Below are 24525 nucleotides of genomic sequence, written 5' to 3'. Positions count from 1 at the left end.
CCTTGCCCACTGCTGTGTCCCTAGCACTTAGCTCAGTGCCTGCACAAAGCAGGTACAAGAGAAATCCATGCTAAAGGCGTGAATGTTGATGAGCTAGAGGACGGCCCTCTTCCTCCCTGCACCTCCTCTTTCCCTCCCTCTGGCCTCACCCCCCACTCAGCCCTCCCCCACCCAATCCCTGGCTGGGCACCAGCTGGACTCAAGAAAGAGGAAGAACGTTTACTGGAGACAAACAAAACACTTTATTATCACAGTTTGGCTACAGTGAGAAAGTGGGGGCAGAGGTGGAGGGTGAAGAGTTGAACGTTCCTCTCACTCCATCACACAGGCCCCGCACTCCCAGTCCCCCTCCAGCGAGGCCGGTAAGTGACTCTCTGCCCGGCCCTTGAGGAGTCAGAATCCTGACCCTGGTGAGGGTGGGGCAGGCATTAGAAGCCTGTCATTGTCGCTACGAGGCATCCAGAAAGATGAGAAATGTCAGCCATGCCTGGGCTCCCCATACTGGAAGTCAAAATATTCCCCAAAACATCTTGAAAACTAGATTCCCCAGCGAATTCGTGGGACCCCAGGGTCAAGCTTTCTGGCTCTGGCTGCCTCTGCGGCCTTTACTGTGTAGGGAAGGGGACGTGAGAAGCAAGGCCTAGCCCACCTGGCATGCGCCAGCCACTTCGGTGAGGCCAGAGCGAGGGAGGACCCGGTAGGGGAACACTGCTGTTTAAATATTAAACAGGGTTGTCTTGTCTCCCACTTGGGAGACTTCCTGATGCTCCTGAGGGACTCAAGGTGGGTACCCTTGGGCTAAGGGGTTCACTGGGGTTCTTCCCAGTGCCCACCACAGAGCCAGGCCAGGGAGCAGTCATAGAAATCAATACGTGGTATTTACCTATCCGCCTCCCAGTCCCGGGGACAGATTTTCTCCCTGCTACAAGCAGGAGAATGAAACTCAGAGGTGGCAGGAAGGACCCAAGAGTCCAGGGCTCCTTTCTGCTCTTTCTTGTCTTTAAATACTAGGTTTAAATAAGCATAAATATTAAATAAAGATAAATACACTCGTGGGGGAGGGTTTTTTCAGGGCTTGGTGAAGTGGCGCAGAGCACGGTATGCCACCTCCAGGAAGCTCTGCAGGTTGGAGGCAACCAGGGTGCCTCCTGCCCGGCGCTGGAAGGCCGAGGTGAAGGTTGGCATGGTGCCCTGGGTGGGCGGCACTGCAGGGGCCATCCCCACGTCTTCCATCTGTGGGGGGGAAAGATGAGATCAGCAACCAGGCAGGCCCTGCTGCAACACATTATTAAGTGAGGAAACGCAAAAGGCTGATGGGCTGTGGAAGATCACACGGTTAATGGTGGGGCCAGGCCTTGAACCCAGGTCTGTTTCAAGGTCCGGTGATCTGTCTCCCACCCTCATCTAGAGAGTGGGGAAGGGCCAGCAGCGAGGGGAGCCTGGGATGAAGTGGTAGCTCTTTACACACATGCCTGGGAGTGCTCCCATCCCGTTCCTAAAGAAGCGGGATACCCAAGCCTTCAGCCCAGTCTTTGGGGACCAGCTCAGTCCAGGCCCCGAACACTTGCCATTCCCAGCGAGGCTCTCACCTGCTGCCAGATGTTGATAGCAAAGTCGGTGATGTCCAGCTGCAGCATGTCCAGGGTGGGGGCTAACTCGGGGGATATCCCTGCCAGGGCCTGCAGGAGACCCTGGTAGAGGAAGAGGCCACTGTGGAGTTGACGCAGGCAGCCCGTCTGCGGGACAGAGTAGGGCGTCAGAGGTTGCTGCCCGGGATGCTCCTTTCGGGGCCCCAGATTGGAGCCTGGAGATCCAGGGAGACTTCCAGACCATCCTTCCCTCCCCTCATCGCCCTCCTCCCATCCAGAAACTCACCAGCTGCAGGGCCTGGCTGGAGCAGCTGCTCAGGGGAGCCTGGGGGATGCCCAGAGCGTGCCCAAGCAGCACCAGCTCCTCAGGGTGGCACAGCTTGTGGGCGGCGCACTGGGGACAGGAAGGATGCTGAGTGAGGGGGTCCTGATGGGGCTGGGCTGCTTCTGCTTCCCGAGTCCAAGTCCTCCCCATTTCTCCAAGATCTTCCCCTCCCTCCTGGTCCTGCCAGGCTGCTCAGCCCCATTCTGCCCTCCACTGTGATTCCAGGCAGCCGCTCCGAGAGCACCAAGAGCACCGTCCCTGCGAAGTCCCTGCGACGTTCTCTCCCCCCAGTTCCTGGCCAGCCTTCCGTGGCTCCACCTCTCCCTAATTTTCTCCCCATTCCCGCTGGGTCTCTCCTCTCCCATGTCCCTCCCTGATGATGTTTTCCTAGTATTCCCGTCCCCTCCCTCAGCTCTTGCCCCTTCCTCCCTCCATGCAGCCCTCTGGGTCTTCTTTCCTTCACCACCCCTCTCCAGCATCTTTGTCCCCTCCTGGCCTCTCACTCACCAGCCTCTCCTGCAGCGCTGTGCCATCAGCCTGGACCTTCCTCACTTGTTCTAAGCACTTGAGCAGGAAGCTCTGGGGCAGGGAGCTGGTAGGGCCCAAGGGGGTGGCTTCTTGCACCATCCAGAGTGCGCTGTGCCACAGCAGCAGCTGCAGGGCTGAGGGCAGATAGGGGCTCAGGAGACATGCTGTCCACTCCCGCCGGGGTCCCTTTCCAGGGCCCAGGTTCCCCCAGCCCCTCTACTACTCCATCCTCCCTCCCTGGGGCTGGGACACTCACCGGTCAGCTTCATGGGGCTCTGGGCAGCAGGCTTAGCAGGAGGTCTGGGTGGGTCTGCAGGCTCTGGGCTCTGGCAGGGATCAGCTCCAGAGGGCCTTTATACGTAAGCCCATGGAGGCCTGGAAGGAAATTACCTGGTGCTACGACTAAGGCTTAGTAATAACTTTATGCAAATTTGGCGTTCAGGACAATGCAGGGGGGCTGGGACAAAAAGCTGTTTGCGAAAGTTTTGTGAAATTGTGGAATCTCTGATCCTTCTTTGACGTCCAGTCCCCTTCAAACTCCCTTCCTCCCCTTAGCCCCACCCAGGCCCGAATTGCCCCAGGGTGTTTGATCAGAGCCACTGAACAAAGGCCGAGCCACTGATAAAAGCCCTGGAGGCTGGAGGCTGGTCAGACTGACTGGGGAAGAGGCCAGCCTCTGGGCAGCCCCTCCCTCCCTCCCCTGGATCTGCTGGAGCAGTCCCCTGGCACTCTCCCTTGGGATTCTCAAGCCACCTGCTCCCTAGGCCCCAAATTCTGGGAGGGAAGAAGCTAGTTTTACCCCCCAAACTCCCAGGAGGCTGCCTTCCTGAGTCCCCTCCTGATGGGCCAGGGGCCTGAGATAGGGACATTGGGGTCTTGACTCCCATCTCCACCCCACACTTTGATGGGCATCATCCCAGGCTCCTGTCGCAAACTGGTTAGCTGGGAACCCCCCAATCCCCCTCCATGACTCATTCCTTTAAGCCCCCGGAATCTTGGCAGAAACCAGAGGAAACCGGATGTCTGTCCCAAATGAAGCAAGACCTTTGAGGCTCTGAGTCTCTTGGTTCACCTGACCCTGCCCTTCCTCCTCCTCCCGCACTATGCCTCCCTCCAATGGTGTCCACCAGCACTTTGGAATTGGGGGCATCTGTGACGTATGGCTTCCCAGGCCAGGTTCACTGCCAGTCAGAGTGTGTGCTGCCCTGAGCTGGAGAAAGGCTGGGAGTGAGAAAGAAGAAGCTGCCCCAGCCTCAAATCCTAGAGCCAGGCAAGTCTTGGAGTCTGTTCTGACCCCAGTGAACCGGCGCCAGAGAGGAAAGTGCCTTGCCCAAGGTCATGGATAGCAGAGTCAGACTCACAGTTAGCCTAGGCCTCTGCCTCAGGCTTGAGGGTTTCCCACAGGACTTGGGGCCTGACCGACCACACCCAGGGCTGTCACTTTGTCCCAATTTACCTCGCCTCAGGCCAAGGAACAGATTTCTTTGGATGAGGAGTAGGTATGTCGGCCTGGGTGAGGCCACCTCTGGGGCTGGGGTGCCCCCTGGTGGCCACCGCTGGCAGGGACTCCACGTGCCGATCTGTTCACATCCTGCCTCTGGTCTCCTGTCCACCTCAGGCTAGGCAGTTGGCAACCAAGCACTGACTGAGACCAGGTGTATGCCCAGCTCTGTGGGAGCAGAGGGGTGGGTTTAGAACTGTTGGAGGTCAGGAGACTCATTTGCAAAACGTGCCCCTTTACCGTCCCCCAAAGAATCTCCAGAGGGCTCAGCTGGCTTCAGATGTTGTGCCGCACACTCTCCATACATTATTGAGTGTATTCCTTTCAACAAGCCCAGGAGGAAGGTACTAGAACCATTTCCCCTTTTACAGAAGATGAATATGACCTTGAAGAGGTTAAGTAACCTACCCAAGTAGCAGAACCAAGGTCTGCCCTGTGCCACAGTCTTAAACTCTTAACCATGGAATCTTTTCTTTAAAGCTTACTTATACTGAGAGAGAGTGAGAGCGAGAGCGAGAGCAAGAGAGCACGTGCAAGTGTAGGAGTAGAGCAGAGAGAGAGGGAGAGAGAGAGAGAATCCCAAGCAGTCTCCACACTGTCAGCCTGGAGCCTGATGTGGGTCTTGATCTCACAAACTGAGATCATGACCTGTGCTGAAGTCAAACACATAACCAACTGAGCCACCCAGTGCCTCAACCATCAAATCTCTTAATCAATGTTTGGACTTCCTCACCTGTGGCCAGGAAGTTCTAGACCCAGACTCCTGTCTTTATTGACAGTCCAAGTGTGTAGGGTGTTTGGTTGGGTGGCCAGAATGGTGAGAGGGCTCAAAGATCACAATTTGAAGAAAACAGGCTGTTTTGATTGGGGAATCAAAGGAGGGGGTTGTTGCCTGGTCTCAAGGGCTGGACGTGGGACAGGGAGTGAAAGCCACAGCCGGCTAGTTTCCAGATCAACAGAAGTGACTAGCGGTCACAAGTGTTAGAAGATGGAGTGGGCGGCTTCCAGGGGAAGTGAGTGGCCCATCCCAGAAGTGTTCTGGCATCCATTCCACAGGGAGAAAATCCAAATGTTGGCTGGCAATCATTGGGTACCTCTTATCTGTCAGGCACCTTCCATTACACTTTTGTCATTTCATCCTACAAACCAAGTGGAAGGATGTGGATTATTCTCATTATAGACAAGGGATAGCCTCAGACAAGTGAAGGGTCTTGCCCAAGATCACAGAACTGGTCAGGCGGTGGAGCCAGGCAGGATTTGCAGTCAGGCTTCCCTGTTGTTCCCATTACACTACCTTCCTGTTCAGATAAGCTGTACCTCTTGGAAAATGGCTCAGTCCAGACTTCGGCCTTACCCATGGGAGAATAAAGACCAGGTAGAGAGCCAGGGCTAGTTACTGGCCATGACGCACAGGCTGAGCTGGACCAAAACGATCTTGGGGCAAAGGGCCTGGCTCTGGAGACCCTTAGCTGTCATTCAGCCTTCCAGCTTCCAAAGGCTTTCCCTGGTGTTTCTTAATGGCCAGAACTGGCCAGCAACTTCCCCTCATGCTTCCTGTTTTCATCTGGTGCTGGACTTGGAGCATCTTTCTAAGGGCTGTGGAGTGACTCATTTGTTGCAGACTCGGCCTGTGAGCCAATTTATGTACACCTCGTGTCAAGAAGGGGTTTTACGTTTTTAAACGGATGGGCAACAAAAGAATATTTCATAACATGTATACATCATATGAAATTCAAACTCCAGTGTTCTTGAATAATTTCTTTACATATTACTTATAGTTGCTCTGAAGGGCAGAAGTGAATAGTTGTGACAGACTGTATGGCTCACGAGCCTAAAAAATGTGCTATCTGGCCCTTTGAGAAAAGGTTGCAAACCATGTGCACAGTGCCTATGTGCTAGGAGACACACAGTGATGTCCTCTGCGGCACTGTTAATATTAAACCAGTGCACACCAGTAGGGGAAGGGCTAAATAAACCGTGGTCCATCCATACCACATAGGCTTCCTTCCCCTGGAGCCCCTCACGGAATGAAAACTCAGTGAGGAAAGGAATTTATTGCTCTTAATAAAGCTGAATTGCTTTATTTAGCTGTTTCCCAGTGCCTAGGACAGTGCTGTGCATGGTATCACCACTAGATCTCAAAACCAATGGCGAGTGAAAACAGCAAGTTACATTCATGTGATACATCATTTAAAAGATTTAAAAACACACAAAAATGCTGCAGCAACTTCTTACTCAACACGTTTCTGGAGGCAAGGGAAACAAAAGCGAAAATGAACTACTGGGACCTCATCAAAATAAAAAGCTTCTTCACAGCAAAGGAAACAATCAGCAAAACTAAAAGGCAACCGACAGAATGGGAGAAGATATTTGCAAACGACATATCAGATAAAGGGTTAGTATCCAAAATCTACAAAGAACTTATGAAACTCAACACCAAAAAACAAATAATCCAGTGAAGAAATGGGCAAAAGACATGAATAGACACTTCTCCAAAGAAGACATCCAGATGGCCAACCGACACATGAAAAAATGCTCAACATCACTCATCATCGGGGACATACAAATCGAAACCACAATGAGATACCACCTCACACCTGTCAGAATGGCTAACACTAACAACTCAGGCAACAACAGGTGTTGGCGAGGATGCAGAGAAAGAGGATCTCTTTCGCATTGTTGGTGGGAATGCAAGCTGGTGCAGCCACTCTGGAAAACAGTATGGAGGTTCCTCAGAAAACTAAAAATAGAACTACTCTACAACCCAGCAATTGCACTACTAGGTATTTATCCAAGGGATACAGATGTGCTGTTTCGAAGGGACACATGCACCCCAATGTTTATAGCAGCACTATCAACAATAGTCAAATGGAAAGAGCCCAAATGTCCATGGATGGATGGATGGATAAAGATGTGGTGTGTGTGTGTGTGTGTACACACACACACAATGGATTATTACTCAGCAATCAAAAAGAATGAAATCTTGCCACTTGCAACTACGTGGATGGAGCTGGAGGGTATTATGCTAAGTGAAATTAGTCAGAGAAAGACAAAAAATCATGACTTCACTCATGAGGACTTTAAGAGACAAAACAGATGAACATAAGGGAAGGGAAACAAAAATAATATAAAAACAGGGAGGGGGACAAAACAGAAGAGACTCATAAATATGGAGAACTGAGGGTTACTGGAGGGGTTGTGGGAGGGGGCATGGGCTAAATGGGTAAGGGGCACCAAGGAATCTACTCCTGAAATCATTGTTGCACTATATGCTAATTTGGATGTAAGTTAAAAACAATAAAAAATAAAATAAAACCACAAAAAATACTGTATTTTGTAGAAGATAAAGTACAAAAACATAAAGCTGGAAGGCTACTTACGGAATTCATCAGAGCGGCTGCCTCTAGGGAAGTAAGGGAAGGGCCTGGGAAAGAAACAAGATGGGCTTCTGACTGATCTGTAATGGTTTTCCTTGGTTGAAAAAAATGACATGATAACCAAATGTCACCATTTATTAAACTTGGGTGGAAAAGTCCACAGGTATTTGTTAGGTCATTCTTTCTGCTTCTCTGTAGTTTTGTAATTTAAAGCAAAACTCAAAAATCAAAACAAAAAAAAGAAAAAAGAAAAAAACCCACCCAACCATAAAGTGGAGAACACAGTGAACTCTCCAAGCATAAAAAAGACACTAAGCTTCTCCAGGAAGAGAAAACCAAGCCAATGGGAACGAATTAAAAGAAACTTCCAGAAAGTGAGCAGAAAAATAGTCTATCATAGAGTCAAGGTGGGTGAGAACCAGGAAATCACGTCAAATGACCCCAACTCTCTGTAACAGGATGACATACTCTCCAATCTGTTACCAACCAGGAGAGGACCTGAGGCACTCTGGGCCAGGTGCTGACTCTAAAATTTGTTAGCATTGAGGGGCACCTGGCTGGCTCAGTCATTGGGCATGTGACTCTTCCCCACATTGAGTATGGAGACTACCTTAAAAAAGAAAAAAGAAAAAAAAAAAAAACAAACCTTGGGGCACCTGGCTGGCTCAGTTGAAAGAGTGTGCAACTCTCGATCCTGGGGTTGTGGGTTGGAGCCCTACCTTGGGTGTAGGTTAGTCTTTTTTTTTCTGAGAGAGAGTTTCATTACACTTGGGAGGTGGCAGAAGCTTCAGGGCAAGTGGGCAATGCCAGATTACTGTGATCAAGGCTGGGATGGGACCAGGACCCAAAACAAGGCCAGTTGAAAACATGCCTTTAATGGAAATTAGGGATACTGCAAGATGAAAATCTTCAGTTGGTAATGAACACACAAACAAGACTTCATCAAACCCAGTGTGCCAGGTACTGGGCAAAGCCCCGGGAGGACACAAATGCCTCTTCATGCTCTCGAAGAACCTACAAGCTAGCTGGGAAGATAAGTCTTTCACACCACCTCCTGAGAGGATCTGATCTCGAGCGAGTGTTCCAGATGCCAGGGGGATAAATCACTGTGAGGCAGGAAGCCTGGGGGAGGTGTAGAAATCCTCGAGGTGGAGAGCCAGAGCGTGGCAGGAGAGGGAATGCAATTAAGCAGAGACAGAAACCCATGAGGCCGTGTTCAGATAACAGCGCTTGGCAGGAACAGAGAACATGTACAGCAATGTCCCAGGCGCCAACAGAGAACAGCAGTAATTCAATGACCCGAGATGGGGAGCATCCCCGTCAGCGGCTGGGAGACGTCAAGACTGAGGCAGACACATATCCCCACTATCTGCAGCTGGAGCCACAAGGAGGCCCCTCCAGGCTGACCCAACTCTCACTCTCAGGGAACAACCCGTCTCCCATTCAGTAAGGGCCAGCTGGGCAAAACCTGCTCTCAACCTGCTGCTGCAGCCTCATCAGAGACCCTTCTCTCCTCTTGTAAACCTCCCGAGGGTCAGACCCCTGCCATTTCTTTGATCCTCTAGAGGTCTAGATTTTTTTTTTTTTTTTTTAATGTTTATTTCTGAGACAGAGAGAGAGAGAGACAGCATGAGCGGGAGAGGGACATAGAGAGACGGAGACACAGAATCAGAAGCAGGCTCCAGGCTCTGAGCTGTCAGCACAGAGCCTGATGCGGGGCTTGAATGCACAGACCGCGAGATCATGACCTGAGCCAAAGTCGGTCGCTCAACCGACTGAGCCACCCAAGCGCCCCTAGAGGTCTAGATTTTTAACTTCAGAGCCAGGTCATGGAATCTTATCCTTTATTGGACAGATGTGGGAAAGGAGATGGAGAGGTTTAGTGACTTGCCCAATACTGGCCAGCCAGGTAGATGGGAGAGAGGCCCTCCTGATGCCAGATCAGTAGCTCTTCACCCTGCCCTTGGCCTCATTCTCATCCACAGTCACATCAGGTCCCCAGATTACACTGGGGCTGGCCCTCCCAAGACCAGGAAGGAAAAATCTGGGTCTGTCAATACTGTAGGTATGAAGAGTGCAGTCTAGTTATTAAATGATGCACAAAGAGCTTTGGAGAACTTTTTATTGTTTAAAAATCATAATTGAGGCTTCAAAAAACATACAACCCAACACATGTCCCGATTCCAGTCCCGGACTTCCGGGAGAGCACAGATTCCCTCCCATCTTGCTGCCCACACCACTAGCCAGGACCCTGCCCTGGGGAGGCTGCCTGCCCACCCTCCTGCCCACCATGTGATATGTCACTGGCTGGGGAGGGGTCCTGGGGTGAGGTGGGGGTGACTGGCTCCCTGCACCCCTCACCCCCTGCACATATGCTGTGAGACATGTATGGTAAAGGGGCCAGTTCCCTGGGCAGGGGGCCCCAAGGGGAAAAGATAAAGAGCCATTCCCGACTCACCCCACTCCTCCCCAGCCCCCCAGCTCAAGGGAAGCTGTCATCATCATCTTCGGCCATCTCCTTGGCAAACTCCAAGTCCTGCTGCTCTCGCTCGCGCCGTTCCTGGGGCAAGAGGTGGGGTGAGGGCTGGGCTGCTGGGGACCAGTGAGGCTCTCTCACACAGTGCTTCACCGAGCCCACCCCACCCCAAGGTCAGGGACTGCCAGAGCTTCAGAACTACTCCCAGCCCTTACAGAAACTGCCCCCCACTCTTCCCTCTCTGTAGGGAAGTTTGAACTTTCAGTCTTATCCAAAGCAGAAAGCACCTTACCTCTGCAGACTCCAAGTCCTTGTTGTACGATTTGGGAGGAAACCTCATGGCCTGAATGAAGCACAGTAGAGACAGGAGCAAGATAAAGACAAGGCATGCACTGAACATGTTTATTGTGCTCCTTCTGTGTACTGGGCACCACAACATGAATTAGGCTATTCATTCTCTAGTTTAGTCTAGTGAGGAGCTAGACATGGAAGGTAATTACTACTATACCATGTGGCAAACACTGGAAATGAGAATCAAGACATTCTCACTGGCCAGGGAGGGGGACTGGCAGTGAGGAGGAAAACAGAGGAAAGGAACTGACTGCTTGTGGGAATGGAGGAAAGGCATTCCAGGCAGAGGTTTCAATGTGTGAAAAGGCCTGGCCTGAGTTCAGTGGGGCCAGCCGGGGGGTGGGGGTGGGGAGGGAGGAGAGGAAGGAAAGGTGGGTAGAGAGGAAAAGAGCACCTGGGAAGTGAGCCTAGAGACAAGGGGAACCAGGTCACAGAGGGCCTTTCATGTCTCCCCAAGAACAACATTTACCTGATTTTAAGCAAGGTCACAACATCCCTAGTTTCTTGGGGCAAGAAGAGGCCAGGAAATTTGGCAAACAGAGGGCACCTGGGTGGCTCAGTCCGTTAAGCATCTGACTCTTGATTCCGGCTCACGTCATGATTTTGGGGAGCCCTGGGTTGGGCTCTGCACTGACAGCACAGAGCCTGTTTGGGATTCTCTCCCTCTCTCTTTGTCCCTCCCCTCCCTGCTCATGTGTGCTCTCTCTCTCAAAATAAACTTAAAAAAAAAAAAAAAAAAAAAATTTGGCGAACAGTACCAGCACCCAACTCAGTGCCTGCCACAGGATAAGAGCTTAACGACCTTTTGAGGAACTAGATACCCACCCTACCTTTTCCACAATTCAGACTTCACTAAGTGTCTTAAGACAGTGATTTCGTTTAATGTCCTCAACCCTGCAAAACAGACAGGGCAGGTAATCTCCCCATCGGTTTCACAGATGGAGAAACAGAGGTTCAGACAAGGTGAAGGACTCAGATTTGGAAGCAAATCTGGAACCCTGTACTGTGAATCCATCTGGTTCCCTCCCGGGCCACCAGACCCTTAGAAGCAGGCGAAGGTCGTATAGGCCCACATGCCAAGTCCTTCATTCACTCTGGGACCCCCTGCCCTGCCATTCAGGGACTTTACAGAGATGGTCCGGGATCTAGGCCAACCTCCTCTGAGGAATTCGCAGGTGCTGCTAACCCCCCTCTACAGCCCCGGCTTCTCACCTTGACGGACATGTTGTGGATATCTAGACAGAAGGAGATGCGCTGGTGGAAGGCCAGCTGGGGCTCACGGGTGGAGTAGATATCAATCATCTCCTTGGACTGGACGTAGCCCTTCTCGTGGTTGATGCTGGCCTCAATGACACCATCCCGGATGGCCTGCCGGCCCCCAAATAAAGGAAAAGTCACCAGAAAGCCCATCTTCTAAATCTGAGAACATCCTGTCCTGTCCCTCTCCTCCTCACACTTGTACACTCACTCACGTACACACACTCTCTGGCAACTTCCTGGCCTCATTGTAAGGCCAGCACTCCCTGAAAAGACCATGCCACTACTGAACCCATTCCCTTCCTTGGCCAGTCTCCCATTCCCACCCCTTGAAATATGGCAGGAGGGTAGCAACTGCAGTCCCGGAACTGGCCCCACCTTGGCAACAATGAACTCTGCATCCTCTGGGCTATCCAGCTGCAGCTTCTGGGCGATGTCGGCCAGGGAGATTCGGGAATAGGAAAGGCTGATCATGCGCACACCTGGGAGAGGAAGGAGCACTGGGGTGGGCAGGGTGGCCACAGACCCTCTGCCCACCCATGGACACCCACAGGGTTGCCACCATCCCTTGCAGAAGCTGATCTGGGTCCTGCTCTTCCAGCAGCCTCTCAGACTCAGATCCACACCTGTCTTAATGACGTTGTGCCGTAGTCGGATGATTAGGGTATAGGTCCCATCTGCTTGAAACTTCTCTCCAAACTGGTCCAGGACCTGGTTGAACTTGGCAAGGTTTCCGGTCCTGACAGCTGGAGCGGGGAGGAGTGGATCAGATGATGCAAACGGGCAAACCCACTGAAAAGGCCACAGCGCTAGGGGTCTGGCAAGCTCTGGGAGCGGGACCACCCTTACCTTGAGTAAGAAGGAAGTAGGGCATGAGCGAGCGCTTGAGAGATGGCTGACGGAACTGTAGCCGGTCTGGGATCTCCCCAAGCAGCAGCTCCACCACAATCAGAAGCTTGTGCACCTGGCAGTGTGTGACACAGGAACACAGTGGGCAGGGAGCCCCAGCAGGAGGGAGAAGGGAGAGAAATGGGGCTTCAGTGCAGTCAGATGCATTGGGAAACAGTGAAAATGGCACTGCGAATTAGGCCCATGCAGAGCTGGGCGTGGAATTGAAGATCTGCCTCCAGAGCCAGGTACTGGGAAGATCTGCCTTTTTGCCCACACTGAGCCCTAAATTCCAGTTAATCTGGCTAATCCATACACACTGCTCTGCCATGGCAACAATCTGGAAGTACAGGCCAGATGGGTATGTCCTGTGGCTCCGAAATAGTGAGAAAACAGGGCTTAGTGGCCTAGGGAATGGAGTGTGGGTCAGCCAAAGATGCTGGTTAGAGAGGTGGATCGTTCCTGGAGGAGAGGAGGTGAATGTGTAGAACAAGTTATCTGGGTAGAGGCAGAAGCTCAGGAAGGGGACTGGCAGAACCTCAGTGAATGACCTGGGTATGGATGCAGAAGGCTGGCTGGAAAATTTGGCCCTTCCTTCTCCATAAAACTGTGAGTACCTCTGTGCGTCTACCATGGATTCAGTACCATGGGAGGAAAACCGTAAGAGGGGTGACGCCTAGCAATTAAGGAGCTTCCTACCAAGTGGGACGAACAGGAACACAGACAGCTAGATCGTGTGATATCAAGAGTCACAAGAGAAGTAAGGGGTTAAAATGGGTAGTGGGCTGGGGGTACCCGGGTGGCTCAGTTGGTTAAGTGTCCAGCTTTAGCTCAGGTCATGATCTTGCGGCTCATGAGTTCGAGCCCCACCATCAGGCTCTGTGCTGACAGCACAGAGCCTGGAGCCTGCTTCGGATTCTATGTCTCCTCTCTCTCTGCCCCTCTCCTGCTCGCGCTCTCTCTCTCTCTCTCTCAAAAATAAACATTAAAAAAAAAAAATGGGTGGTGGGTGATCATGCCCACACCCACCCATATAATACCCATAATGTTGCCCAGTTCCCTGGAGTAATCCATGAGTGAGGGGAAATGCAGGAAAAAGGCTAAAGTTAATATATGCCATAGGATTCTGATGAAGCAGAAAAAAGGAAGGAGGCTGTTTCAGTCAAGGAAACAGATTAGAAAAGAGGTGGATAAGTGTGAGGACACACCCCAAGAAAGTCTGGAAGGCGATGAAAGATGATGGGCCAGTCTAAGGACGTGCTGTTTTGAAAACCAGGCTGAGCTCAGAGTTTGGAGACAGTATGCTAGTATATACTCACTAGCTAGGAAATGCTGAGTAACGAAGTCCTTGGTATCCTAGTCCTTAAAATAGGTGGCAGTGGCACTGGACCGTAATGCCCAGCCTGCCTCACAAGACTGTAATGCTCTATTGTGCAGGTAAGGCAGAGCAATGCAAGCTTCCTGGGCAAGGCAGGCATGGGCCTGGAGCTCTTTTTAGTTAGGCAGTTGTGTGGAAGCTGGGTTGGTAAAGGGGAGGATGATGACCAGAAATGCTAGTGGCCTGAACAAGGGCACCAGTGATACCAGAGAGGAGACAAATACAAAAGACATGGGGACAAATCAACAGATAACTTAGTGATGTGGAAGGAGGGGTGGTGGTGGTGGTGAGTCTGGGATGATCCTGAAGCTCCTATCTTGATTGGGAGAGCAGAAGGAAGGACTGGTAAGGGGTACTCAGAGGGGTTTGCTTTGGACAAGCTTTGTGTGAGGAGTATCTATACAGAGATGTGTGGTGGGAAGCTGGATTTGTAGATCTGGTGTTCATAAGAGGGGTCAGAATTAGTATCAAGCTGAAGTCTGAACCCCCAAACTCATATGTTGAAGTCCTTAACCCCTCAGGACCTCAGAATGTGACTACACAGGCACCCCTCAGCGATATCACAGGTTCAGTTCCAGATCACAACAAAGTGAGTATCACAATAAGGTGAATCAAAGGACTTTTTGGTTTCCCAGTGCACACAAAGTTGTTTACACTGTACCATAATCTATTAAGTACGCAATAACATTATATTAAAAAACAAAAAACACTATATGTACCTTAATCTGAAGATATCTTGTTAAAAAACGTTATCATCTGGTCTTCCAACAAGTAGTAACCACTGATCCCGGATCAGCATAACTGATATCATAATGAAAAGTTTGAGGGGTGCTTGGGTTGCTCAGTCAGTTAAGTGTCTGACTCACGGTTTGTGAGATCAAGCCCTACATGGAGCTCTGCACTGACAGCAAGGAGCCTGCTTGGGATTCTCTTTCTGCCCCTCCCCAGCTCATGCACGCACTCTCTCTTAAAATAAACTTAAAACAAACAAACAAACAAACAAACTTTGAAGTATTGTGAGGAAGACCAAAATGTGACACAGAGACATGAAGTGAGCAAATGCTGTTGGAAAAATGGTGCCGAGACACTTGCTCATTGCAGGGTTGCCACTAACCTGCAATTTATAAAAAGCGTGTATGTGCGAAGTACAATAAAACAAGGTATGCCTGTATTTGGAGACAGAGCTTTTAAAGAGATAATTAAGGGGCATGAGGTCATATGAGTGGGTCCTAATCCAATATGACTGGTATCCTTATAAGAGATTAGGATACAGTCAGGCAGAGAAGGAAGACCATTTGAAGAGATTAGAAGATGACGGCCATCTATAAGGAAGAGAGGTCCTTAGGAGAAACTAACCATGCGGACACATTGATGTTAGACTTCTGGCTTTCAGAACTATGAGGAAATAGATCTCTGTTGCTTAAGCCACCCAGTCTGTGGTAGCTTGGTGTGACGGCTCGAACAGACTAAGATAGTTAGAAACGGATTCTGGTGAAGCATGATGGAGGTCTGTGTTAAGCCATGCAAGCAAGGAAGCTCACCCAAGGAGAGAATGCGAGTTTCACTATGGGTGAATAAGCTTTCAAAGTGCTGTAGACCCCACTTTAAACCTGAGGCCTCTTTTTACACATTTTCCTTCTCTCTGCTTTACTTCAAGCTAGCTTCTCTTTTTCCATCCCTTCCTAGCTCCTCCAAGGCCTTGGCCCATCACCTGTTTGCTTAAGTCCCTCTGGGTGGAAGTTTCCCTAACTCTGCTTCTTCCTCTCTCAAGCAACCTCTCCATCTCTTTCCTGGCCAAAGATCTCTCACTCTAGCCCTTTCTGCTCCTTCCTGCTGCCTGGCTCCACCACAGAAAACTCTGAAACCTTATCCATCTTTACCAGAGTAAAGTCTGGTTTGAGAATCCTACTTTACCCCACAATGTCTCTCTCCAGGACACAACAATTTATATGCTAATTACCTGTGTTTTCAGAAACTTTAGTGTATGTCCTATGTTGTAAGTAATCAACATTCTGCACATGTACTGTGTATGTCTGAAAAGCCATTCCCTTCTGGAAAATTCTACCAATTTGCAAGCACCAGATTAAATTTAACTTTTTAAAGATGTTTTTAATTATTTGACCAAAATCAAACCTGTCTTTGTTTTTTTTTTTTTTATTTTTTTTTTTCAACGTTTGTTATTTATTTTTGGGACAGAGAGAGACAGAGCATGAACGGGGGAGGGGCAGAGAGGGAGACACAGAATCGGAAACAGGCTCCAGGCTCCGAGCTGTCAGCACAGAGCCTGACGCGGGGCTCGAACTCATGGACCGCGAGATCGTGACCTGGCTGAAGTCGGACGCTCAACCGACTGCGCCACCCAGGCGCCCCAAACCTGTCTTTCTTTGAACTTCTGAACAGAAACAGACCAAATCTCAACTACACTGACTTAATCATTGTACATTTTCATCCTCTCCTCTTTCAAGCGCACTAGGAGGTAGAGGTCACGTTGACGTGGAACAGAGGTTTGTAGTCGAGAAACCTGGGTCCAAATTCTGGCTACCAGGCTCTGTGACTTTACAAAGGTTCTCAAACCTTTCTAGGTCAATGTTCTTTACCTATCTCACAGTGCCTAATACCAAGGTCACCACTCAAAAAAAAAAAAAAAAATACTAGGGTGACTGACAGCTATTAGGTGGCCAAGGTTTATCTCCACCCAAACCAGTCAGCCTTATGGAGATTTTCTGGATTCCCTGGCTACAGAGAACACTGCTCCCAAATGGGCATGTGAGAAACCAGAGAAGAGCCTGGGGATTCTCAACATAATCCGGGCCCGTGCCTGGAATGACTGTAAAGAGCGCTGGGGCAATGGGAATATTCTAAACCTATCTACCAAGGAGAATACTCTCTCTGAACATAACCACCAGAGGTGCAGCTAGTATCTGCTTAATGTGCTTTGACCAATGTTATTACCCATAAATGCACTATGCACAATGATACACCTTCTGGATAATGAAGGTTAGGGACACCTTCCCTGGCCTGTGTAGGGAAAGAGAACCAAAGCCTTATCAGATGAGTAAGTAGTGTAGGGATGAGAACTGCTGCTCACCGTCTGTTTGAAGCCGACAGCTGTGTGCTGAGGGGCCTTGCGAAGGGCATTGGTCATTGTTCTCCGGGCCTCTGAGTACTCCAACTGAATAGCTTTGATTCGCCCTGGGGGTAGAGAAGGGAGTGGGTCAAGAGAATGGCATCATCCAAAGCCCCTTGCAAACCAGTGTCAAATGGGTGTCTCATGCACCAAGTGAGCCTGAGACACCTTCTGATCTGACTCAAGGGTCGGGCCCATCGCTCACCTGTGTAGTAGAGGTACCTGGCCCACTCATTGTTGTTGGCCTGCTCGGGGAACACGGACTTGGACACCAGCTTCTCAGCCTGGTCGTACAAGCTGTAGTGTAGGTAGTTCCGCAGCAGGAGGTTCAGCAGGGTGGCCTGCCCATCCGCATCATGCCGAAGGGTGGCTGTCCGGAGCCGAGCATGCAAGAAGCTTCAAGAAGGAAAGAAAAGAGATATCAAGGCGCTCAAATAAGAACTCTTTGAATTGCTTTGACCTCTCCATTCTCTCTCAATTCCAAAAAAAGTGACACAGACTGCTTTTCTGGTTTTTCACTGAATACTCAACTATTGAGTGCCTGCGGCGTGAAGCACTATTCTAGGTGCACCAAAAGGACACAACTCTGCATTCTCGTGGGGGTGACAGACAATGATCATGATAAGTAAGTGTGTTACTTAGCATGATAGGAGGAGATCAGGGCTATGGAGAAATGAGGGTAAGTGTAATAGGGAACACAGGAGGTGAGGAGGATGGGGTTGCAATTTTAAATAGCTTGATCAGGGTAGGACTTGCTGAGAAAGGAACAATTAAACAAAGGCTTGAAGGAAGTAGGGAGAAGAGCATTCTCGGTAGAGAGAAGAGCGTGCCTGTCATGCCCCAGGAAGAGCAGGGAGGCCAGTGTGGGGAGTCAGGCGAGCAGAGGGTGCTGGAGTCAAGAAGGCAGTAACAAGGGCCGGAGCACATCAGGCTTTATGTGCTATCACGAGGACTTCAACTCTTCCCTGAGGAAAATGGGGAGCCACCACAAGCTCTAAGCAGAGGAGTGAAATGTTTTCTAGCCTGTCCTTCCACCCTTGACCTACCAGTCAGTACTCCCTTGATGTGGAGTAAAGGGAAGAGCCTGGGGGATAGTTCTTAACTTTAGGGTCAGACCTTGGCCACCCGTACCTGCGCACCACATCCAGCTTGTCCAGGAACTCATAGACCCGGGCATGATAGTAGTAACACTTTGCGGCCACAAGGTCCAGGGCCCGGCGGTTCTGAGTGCTGATCTTCTGCATTAGGTCATCAGAGATCTTCTGTGCCTGGGGAGGCAGCCAAAAGAGAATCTAGTGGCAGTTCCTCAAAAGCTTGGACATGGAGCAATCACATGAACCAGCACTCCCCTTCTACGCATAAATCCAGGAGAACTGGAAACACGTTCACATAAAAGCTTGTATGCAAATGTTCACAGCAGCATTATTATTACCAAAAAGTGAAATGATCCCTCCAAGTGCCCATCACTGGATACATGGATAAACTAAATGCAGCATATCCCTACAATGGAATATTATTCACCCACAAAAAGGGCTGGACTACAGATCCACACTACGACATGGACAAACCTACAATACGTTATGCTAAGTCAAAGAAACCATACATAAAAGGCCACGTATTATAGAATTCCATTTATATGAGATGTCAGAATAGGAAAATCCATGAGCCAGAAAATGGAGATGAGTAGTTGCTGGAGGCTGGGGGGAATGGGGACTGACTATTAACAGCAATGGCGTTTCTTTTGGGGGTGACGAAATTATTCTGGAATTAGACAGTGATGATGGTTGTACAACCTTGTGAACACACCAAAACCCACTGAACTGTACACTTTATTTTTTTATAACTGTTTTTAAAGTTTATTTATTTTGAGAGAGAAAGAGCCTGAGTGAGGGAGAGGCAGAGAGGGAGAGAGAAGAGAATCCCAAGCAGGCTCTGTATTGTCAGTGCAGAGCCTGACACAGGGCTCAAACTCACAAACTGTGAGATCATGACCTGTGCTGAAATCAAGAGTCAGACGCTTAACTGACTGAGCCGCCAGGAGCCCCATAATTGATTTTATATCTTCTTTTTTTAAAGTTTACTTATTTTTGAGAGAGAGAGAGAGAGAGAGACAGAGAGAGAGGGAGGAAGAGAGGTGAACTAGCAGGGAAGGGGCAGAGAGAGGAGACAGAATCTGAAGCAGGCTCCAGGCTCTGAGATGTCACAGCAGAGCCTGGCGGAGGGCTCAAACCCAAAGGCTGTGACATCATGACCTAAGCTGAAGGAGGATGATTAACTGACTGAGCCACCCAGGCGCCCTTCATTTTATTTTAAGTACTCTGTGTCCCCAATGTTGGGCTCGAACTCATGACCTGGAGACCAAGAGTCAGACGCTCTACTGACTGAGCCAGCCAGGTACCCCCGAATTGTACACTTTAAAGGGGGTGAATTATGGGGCACCTGGGTGGCTTAGTCAGTTGAGCATCCGACTTTGGCTCAGGTCATGATCTCACAGTTCATGGGTTGGAGCCCTCCCATAGGGCTCTGTGCTGACAGCTCAGAACCTGAGCCTGCTTCAGATTCTGTGTCTCCCTCTCTCTTTGCTCCTCCCCCACTTGCACACACTCTCTCTCTCTCTCAAAAATAAGTATTAAAAAACTAAAAAAATAAAATAAAATAAAGGGGTGAATTATATTTAGAAACAAACAAAAACCAACTCAAGGCAAGGCAAGGAAAAAACAAAACAGGAAATTGAGAGGGACCTGTCATTTCTTAAGCATGCTCTTGGGACAGTGGCTGTGATGGCAAAGAAGTTGGCCCCAGTCAGAGGGAGAAGTGGTAGAGCAGTATCCATGGAGTTGTTCAGTCTCATGAAAAGAGCTGCTACTTATTGAAATATTGTGGAAGCTTACTATATGCAGATCATTGTGCCAGTATTTTACTTAATGCCAACAATGATCTTGTAAATTGGGCACTATTTTCCCCATTTGACATAAGGCCAGGAGAAATTAATTTGCCTAAGGTATAGCTGGGATTTGAACGTTGGTTTCTATCTCCAAATCTCTATCCTAACAGAATCCACGACACCGGCACTATGCCACAGACAAGCACAGAATGGTGGCCGCCAGCCCCTTCCCATGGTGTCTGAATGGGAGCTGAGGGGGTTTCCTGGATGTGGAGTTAGGTGTGTTCCCACATGGGGTAAGAGTCTGGGGGGCTGTTTAAGAGCCCAGTGATTCTCTCCATTTCTTCACCAGAGACAATCTCTCCCACAAAACCCATGCACTGCTTGAGACATGTTAGCCTTGCCCACTGGCCCTGGATACCTCTTTGTAGCGTTTGCTGTTCATCAGGAAGATGACCACGAGGAGCTGTAGATAGGCTTCCACCTCAGGCAGGAGGGGTGCTGATGCAGCTTTTCCTGTTCGGGGACGGAACTGTAAATCAGCTTCGGTGTCCATGGGCTAGGAGAAGACATGAATTACTGTGGAAAAGCTCAGTCAGATCAGCCAACCAAGAATTTACTAAACACTCACGATGAATGCCTACTATGTGCAAGATTTTTCTAGGTATTGGGGATACAAAAATAAAGATGGCACACAGTCACCTTCTGAAAGAAGTCAAGGAGGCTGGCAATAGAAACAAGAAAAGGGTTACAGGAATGTAACAGACATCTTTACAGAATATAATGGGGACAGAAAGGATGATGTAAGGAGCCCTCAAAAAACCTACAATCTAAGTAGAGATTAAACCACCACACCTGGAACCACTGCAAATTTGATCAGATAGGGTTTAATAAAGTAACATTAATTCTAGAGATGAGATCAAGAATAATGAGATATAATTTTTTTTTGTGGGAACAAAGGAAATTTGGGGGAAGTGACATATACATAGTACTTATTATCAGATCTAGTCACCAAAGCTGGAATAATATGCAACAGATCAAAAAGCAAACATGTTGGGTGAATTTAGAGGTATAGGGTTAAAAAACATTCCAGGTGAGGTTGGGGGGAGGGTGCTTTCTTGTTCCCAGACAATACACTCTTCTTCATCATTCCACTTCAAGGGATTGAGTTTTCACATCCATGGAACAGCCTGTGAGCGTATAGGATTTTAGTGAGATGAAGGTGGCTGAAGGGACAACGTGGTTTGAGAAGGGTCAGGACCTGTACATAAGGGGGATTTTACAGCCGGAAAGGAAAAGGAGAGGTCTTTCGTGGCATGGAGACCACTGCCTGCACCAAATTTCATCAGCATTCACTATGTGCCAGGGAAGGTTCTAAGACATTCCTTTACTCAGCCTCATCCCCCGAATCTGTTCACCACATTTAACAATGAAAATGAGGCATAAGGAGGTTAGGTCACTTGCTCAAGTCCCACAAGTACCAAATGGTATAGCTGGGGTTCAAATTTGACTCCACCTCCAAAACCTGTATTCTTTTTTTAACATTTTATTTTGGTTTTTTATTTATTTTTTGAGAGAGAGCACACTCACACAAGATGGGAAGGGGCAGAGAGAGGGAGAGAGACAATCCTAAGCAGACTCCACCTCACAAACTGTGAGATCATGACCTGAGTTGAGATCAAGAGTCAGACGCTTAACTGAGCCACGCAGGTGCTCCCAGAACCTGTGCTCTTAACCACACTTTTATACGTCCTCTTCAGTGAGGATTCAGAGGTGGTGGTACCTTCTCCTAGGACAATGGAGACACCACCCAACTGGAGGAGAGTGCTCGTGCTGAGGAGCAGCGTTAAGTGAGTTTGGTTCAAAGGGTCCTGATTCCCAGTTTTTTTCCCTGACTCAGAAGAATGACACTATAGGGCAGAAAGATGGTTCCCTTGTTAGGGGACAAATGAGTCTTAAAATGGGCTGCTTTGGTTCACTACTCAGCTACAGCAGGTAATCAGGTCTTCAGGATGGGAAACATTACACCAAGGGGTGGGGTGGGGGGATGTGGTCTGAGACCAAGCCTGCATCCTTTAAGCACCTGACTCACTCACCTCTTCCAGGAAGGGTAGCAAGAAGTCTCGAGTGGCATTATTTGAGGTGAAGAAGCCATGTACAGCCTTATACAGAACGTAGTGGTTGAGGCGACGTGATGTGGAAGGGAGCATCCGCAGGGCCCTCAGCACAAATCGAGGCTCCTTGCCCGAAACTGCCTTCTCCAGCTGTTTCACATGCTCTTTAATGTCTGTGGAGGACCACAGAAGAAAACAATGTTACTTCCAATTCTTCCTATTCCCTCCCACCCTCCAGGCAAGTAGTTCTAGGGAACCTCTTATAAAAGGGCAAGATGTAGCCAACCACTTCTTTTGCCTAGTAGGGTTAAGCAATACTTACAGATGCCAAATAATGATTTTAAGACATAACCAAGAGACAAAAATTAAAGCTGGGGTAGGGGAAAGGGTAGAGGGTGACAGAAAGAAGAAGGTAAAGAGAACAACAAAAAACAAGACAAACACATGGAGATTTAACAGATCTCTATACAGGAAAAGACTTTCTAAATGTAAACAATGGTAGAGGGGCACCTGGCTCAGAAGGCTCTTGATTTTGCCTGTCATTATCCCATGGTTTGTATAGGACTTGGCACTAACAACACGGAGCCTGTTTGGGATTTTCTCTCTCCCTCTCTCCGCCCCTCCCCACCCTCTCTTTTTCTCAAAATAACTTAAAAAAAAAAAAAAACGCAATGGGAGAAGTCATACACATACACACACACGTGCGCGCACACGCATGATGAACTCCACTCTAAAAAATCCTTCCGAATAACTGAACAAAAAAAAATTTGCAACAAATGTGACCAGAGAGTCATGTTCTTATTTTACAAAGAACTTGCATAAATAATTAGGACAAGTAAAAATGAACACAAATGGGGCGGCTGGGTGGCTCAGTCAGTTAAATGTCTGACTTCAGCTTGGGTCATGATCTCACGCTTTGTGGGTTGGAGCCCAGTATCGGGCTCTGTGCAGACAGCTCAGAGCCTGGAGCCTGCTCTGGATTCTGTGTCTCCCTCTCTCTGCCGCTCCCCCACTCAGAGTGTGTGTGTGTGTGTGTGTGTGTGTGTGTGTGTGTGTGTCAAAAAAAAAACATTAAAAAAAACCACAAATAGACAATACAAAAAGAAATATAGCTAACTGACATGAAAATACATTTTACTAGCTTTTGAATAATTGCAAATGGAAATGTTTTCAACTACCAAATTGGTAATATTTAAGAAATCATAACAGAGTTACCAGTGAACAGGATATTTCTGATGGTATAACATAAATCAGTACAGTTTCTCTGGACAATACCTGCCCAAAACCTTAAAAACGCCTACCCTTTCAATTCAGGCATATTTAGAATCTATACTGAAGAAATAATTGTAAAGGTAGACTAAAAACCTGGTCACAAAGATGACTGTTGAAAAATTATTTATAACAGTAAAAAACTGGAAACTAAAGTGTCTAGGAATAAGGGAATACATTTCATTGGTAGTTTCTTAGTTACCTTTGTACACTTAGCATAGGGTGCCTGGGTCCCATCAATGACACAGTAATGGTAACTGCTAACATTACAGAGAGTTTACTATGTGTCCATCATTAGAGAGAAAACCCAATGAACAATCTGGTTCCACTTGACCCAGAGCTGGGAAAATAGCACAAGGGTCACAGTGGGAAGCTCTGTCTACCCACTCCAAATGTGGACAGGATCTCTAAGAAAAATGTGAATTTGGAGGAGCAAGAGGGCTGTAAGAAACTGGAAACAAGCACTTAGGAGAAAAGAAATGGAGGAATTGGTTCATATTTTAGGTCGAAGATATTAGGAACTCAAAGATGACACCTAAAAACTTGCAAGTCTGTAAAATGTTTAAACTCTTTAGAAACAGGAGTAAGGGAGCAGAAGTACATTGGGATTGTTGGGGAACCTTCGTTACAGAAACAAGAAAGCAAGATACTGAGTAGAAAGTCTTAGGTGAATTTACTAGAGATAGCTGGCAAAAGAAAACTTTTGTAGTCTTAAAATTCAAGGGCCAGTATTCTGCGTCACCCTGACACCCTCTATACACAAATACAAACACTGGTTTCTGGTGGGATCAATCATATGCTGGGGGCGTTAGAATCAGTTCGGTGGATGTAAACAGAGTAGGTCAGAGAAGACCTAGAAGAGGGAGTCTACAGGCCCAGTGAGACCTACTTCTAGATGCAACTCAGGCAGAGGAAGGAGGTGTGTGTGAAGGGAGGAGTCCGGAACCTGGAGAGAAGGTTCAGTTATTGGGACTGGGGTCGGGAGTGTCAGGGGACTGGAGGTGGGCACTGGGGATATTCCTAAAGAACCGGGGATGGTGAAAGCTGCGCTCCGGATCCCGAGGAGCGCTGTCATCCGTGATCACAGCACGTCCCCGGCCCGGGCTCTCGTACCCTCCAAGGTGACGGTGTCCAGCTCTCGCTGGGAGTGCTCAGCCGCCGCCGTTTTGCTGTCAGCTTCTCCCGCTGACGCGCCACCCGCCGCCGCCTCCTCTTTCATCTCCACATCCTGGGGAGTCGGGGGCGGCGGTGGTTCTTGCTCCCCTCCGCCCGGCGGCGGCTTTGCCTTGTCCGCGCCGCGGCGGCGCCCCGAGCCCTCCTGTTTCATGGTGCCCGGGGTCGCGGCCTAGTCCGGGGACAGAGACCGGGGGTTCGCGTGAATCCTCGCACCAGAAATCAGGAACCGAGCCGGGCCTGCACACGAGCGCGGGCTCGCGACGGGCCGCACGATGACTGAGCAGC

General features: G+C 49.1%; 2 protein-coding genes across 3 annotated transcripts; both read right to left on the bottom strand.

Annotated features, from left to right (window-relative positions):
* Positions 1-218: 218 nt before the first annotated feature.
* CSF3 (colony stimulating factor 3) lies at positions 219-3087 on the bottom strand. Its single transcript, XM_040497425.1, has 5 exons — positions 2699-3087; positions 2422-2576; positions 1876-1983; positions 1590-1736; positions 219-1233 (listed from the first exon to the last, which is right to left on the bottom strand). Exons 1-5 carry the CDS (start codon positions 2709-2711, stop codon positions 1069-1071), a joined length of 588 nt encoding a protein of 195 aa, XP_040353359.1. The 5' UTR covers positions 2712-3087; the 3' UTR covers positions 219-1068.
* Positions 3088-9428: 6341 nt separating this feature from the next.
* PSMD3 (proteasome 26S subunit, non-ATPase 3) lies at positions 9429-24521 on the bottom strand. 2 transcript variants are annotated; one of them, XM_040497420.1, is made up of 12 exons: positions 24178-24521; positions 21778-21968; positions 20103-20240; positions 17929-18065; positions 17003-17193; positions 16759-16862; positions 12254-12368; positions 12031-12150; positions 11783-11886; positions 11360-11515; positions 10089-10139; positions 9429-9912 (listed from the first exon to the last, which is right to left on the bottom strand). In XM_040497420.1, the coding sequence occupies exons 1-12, from the start codon at positions 24389-24391 to the stop codon at positions 9775-9777; spliced, it is 1659 nt and encodes a 552-aa protein (XP_040353354.1). In that variant the 5' UTR covers positions 24392-24521; the 3' UTR covers positions 9429-9774. The 2 variants fall into 2 exon arrangements, with proteins under 2 accessions (XP_040353354.1, XP_040353355.1); XM_040497421.1 differs by having other exon boundaries at positions 9429-9880.
* Positions 24522-24525: the final 4 nt, after the last annotated feature.

The sequence above is a fragment of the Herpailurus yagouaroundi genome, unplaced genomic scaffold, assembly GCF_014898765.1.
Source record: "Herpailurus yagouaroundi ecotype Mexico unplaced genomic scaffold, PumYag 189, whole genome shotgun sequence".
In the NCBI taxonomy this organism is placed as follows: domain Eukaryota; kingdom Metazoa; phylum Chordata; class Mammalia; order Carnivora; family Felidae; genus Herpailurus; species Herpailurus yagouaroundi.
Note: the sequence above shows the minus strand (reverse complement) of the source record. Positions and strands in the feature narration are given on the sequence as shown.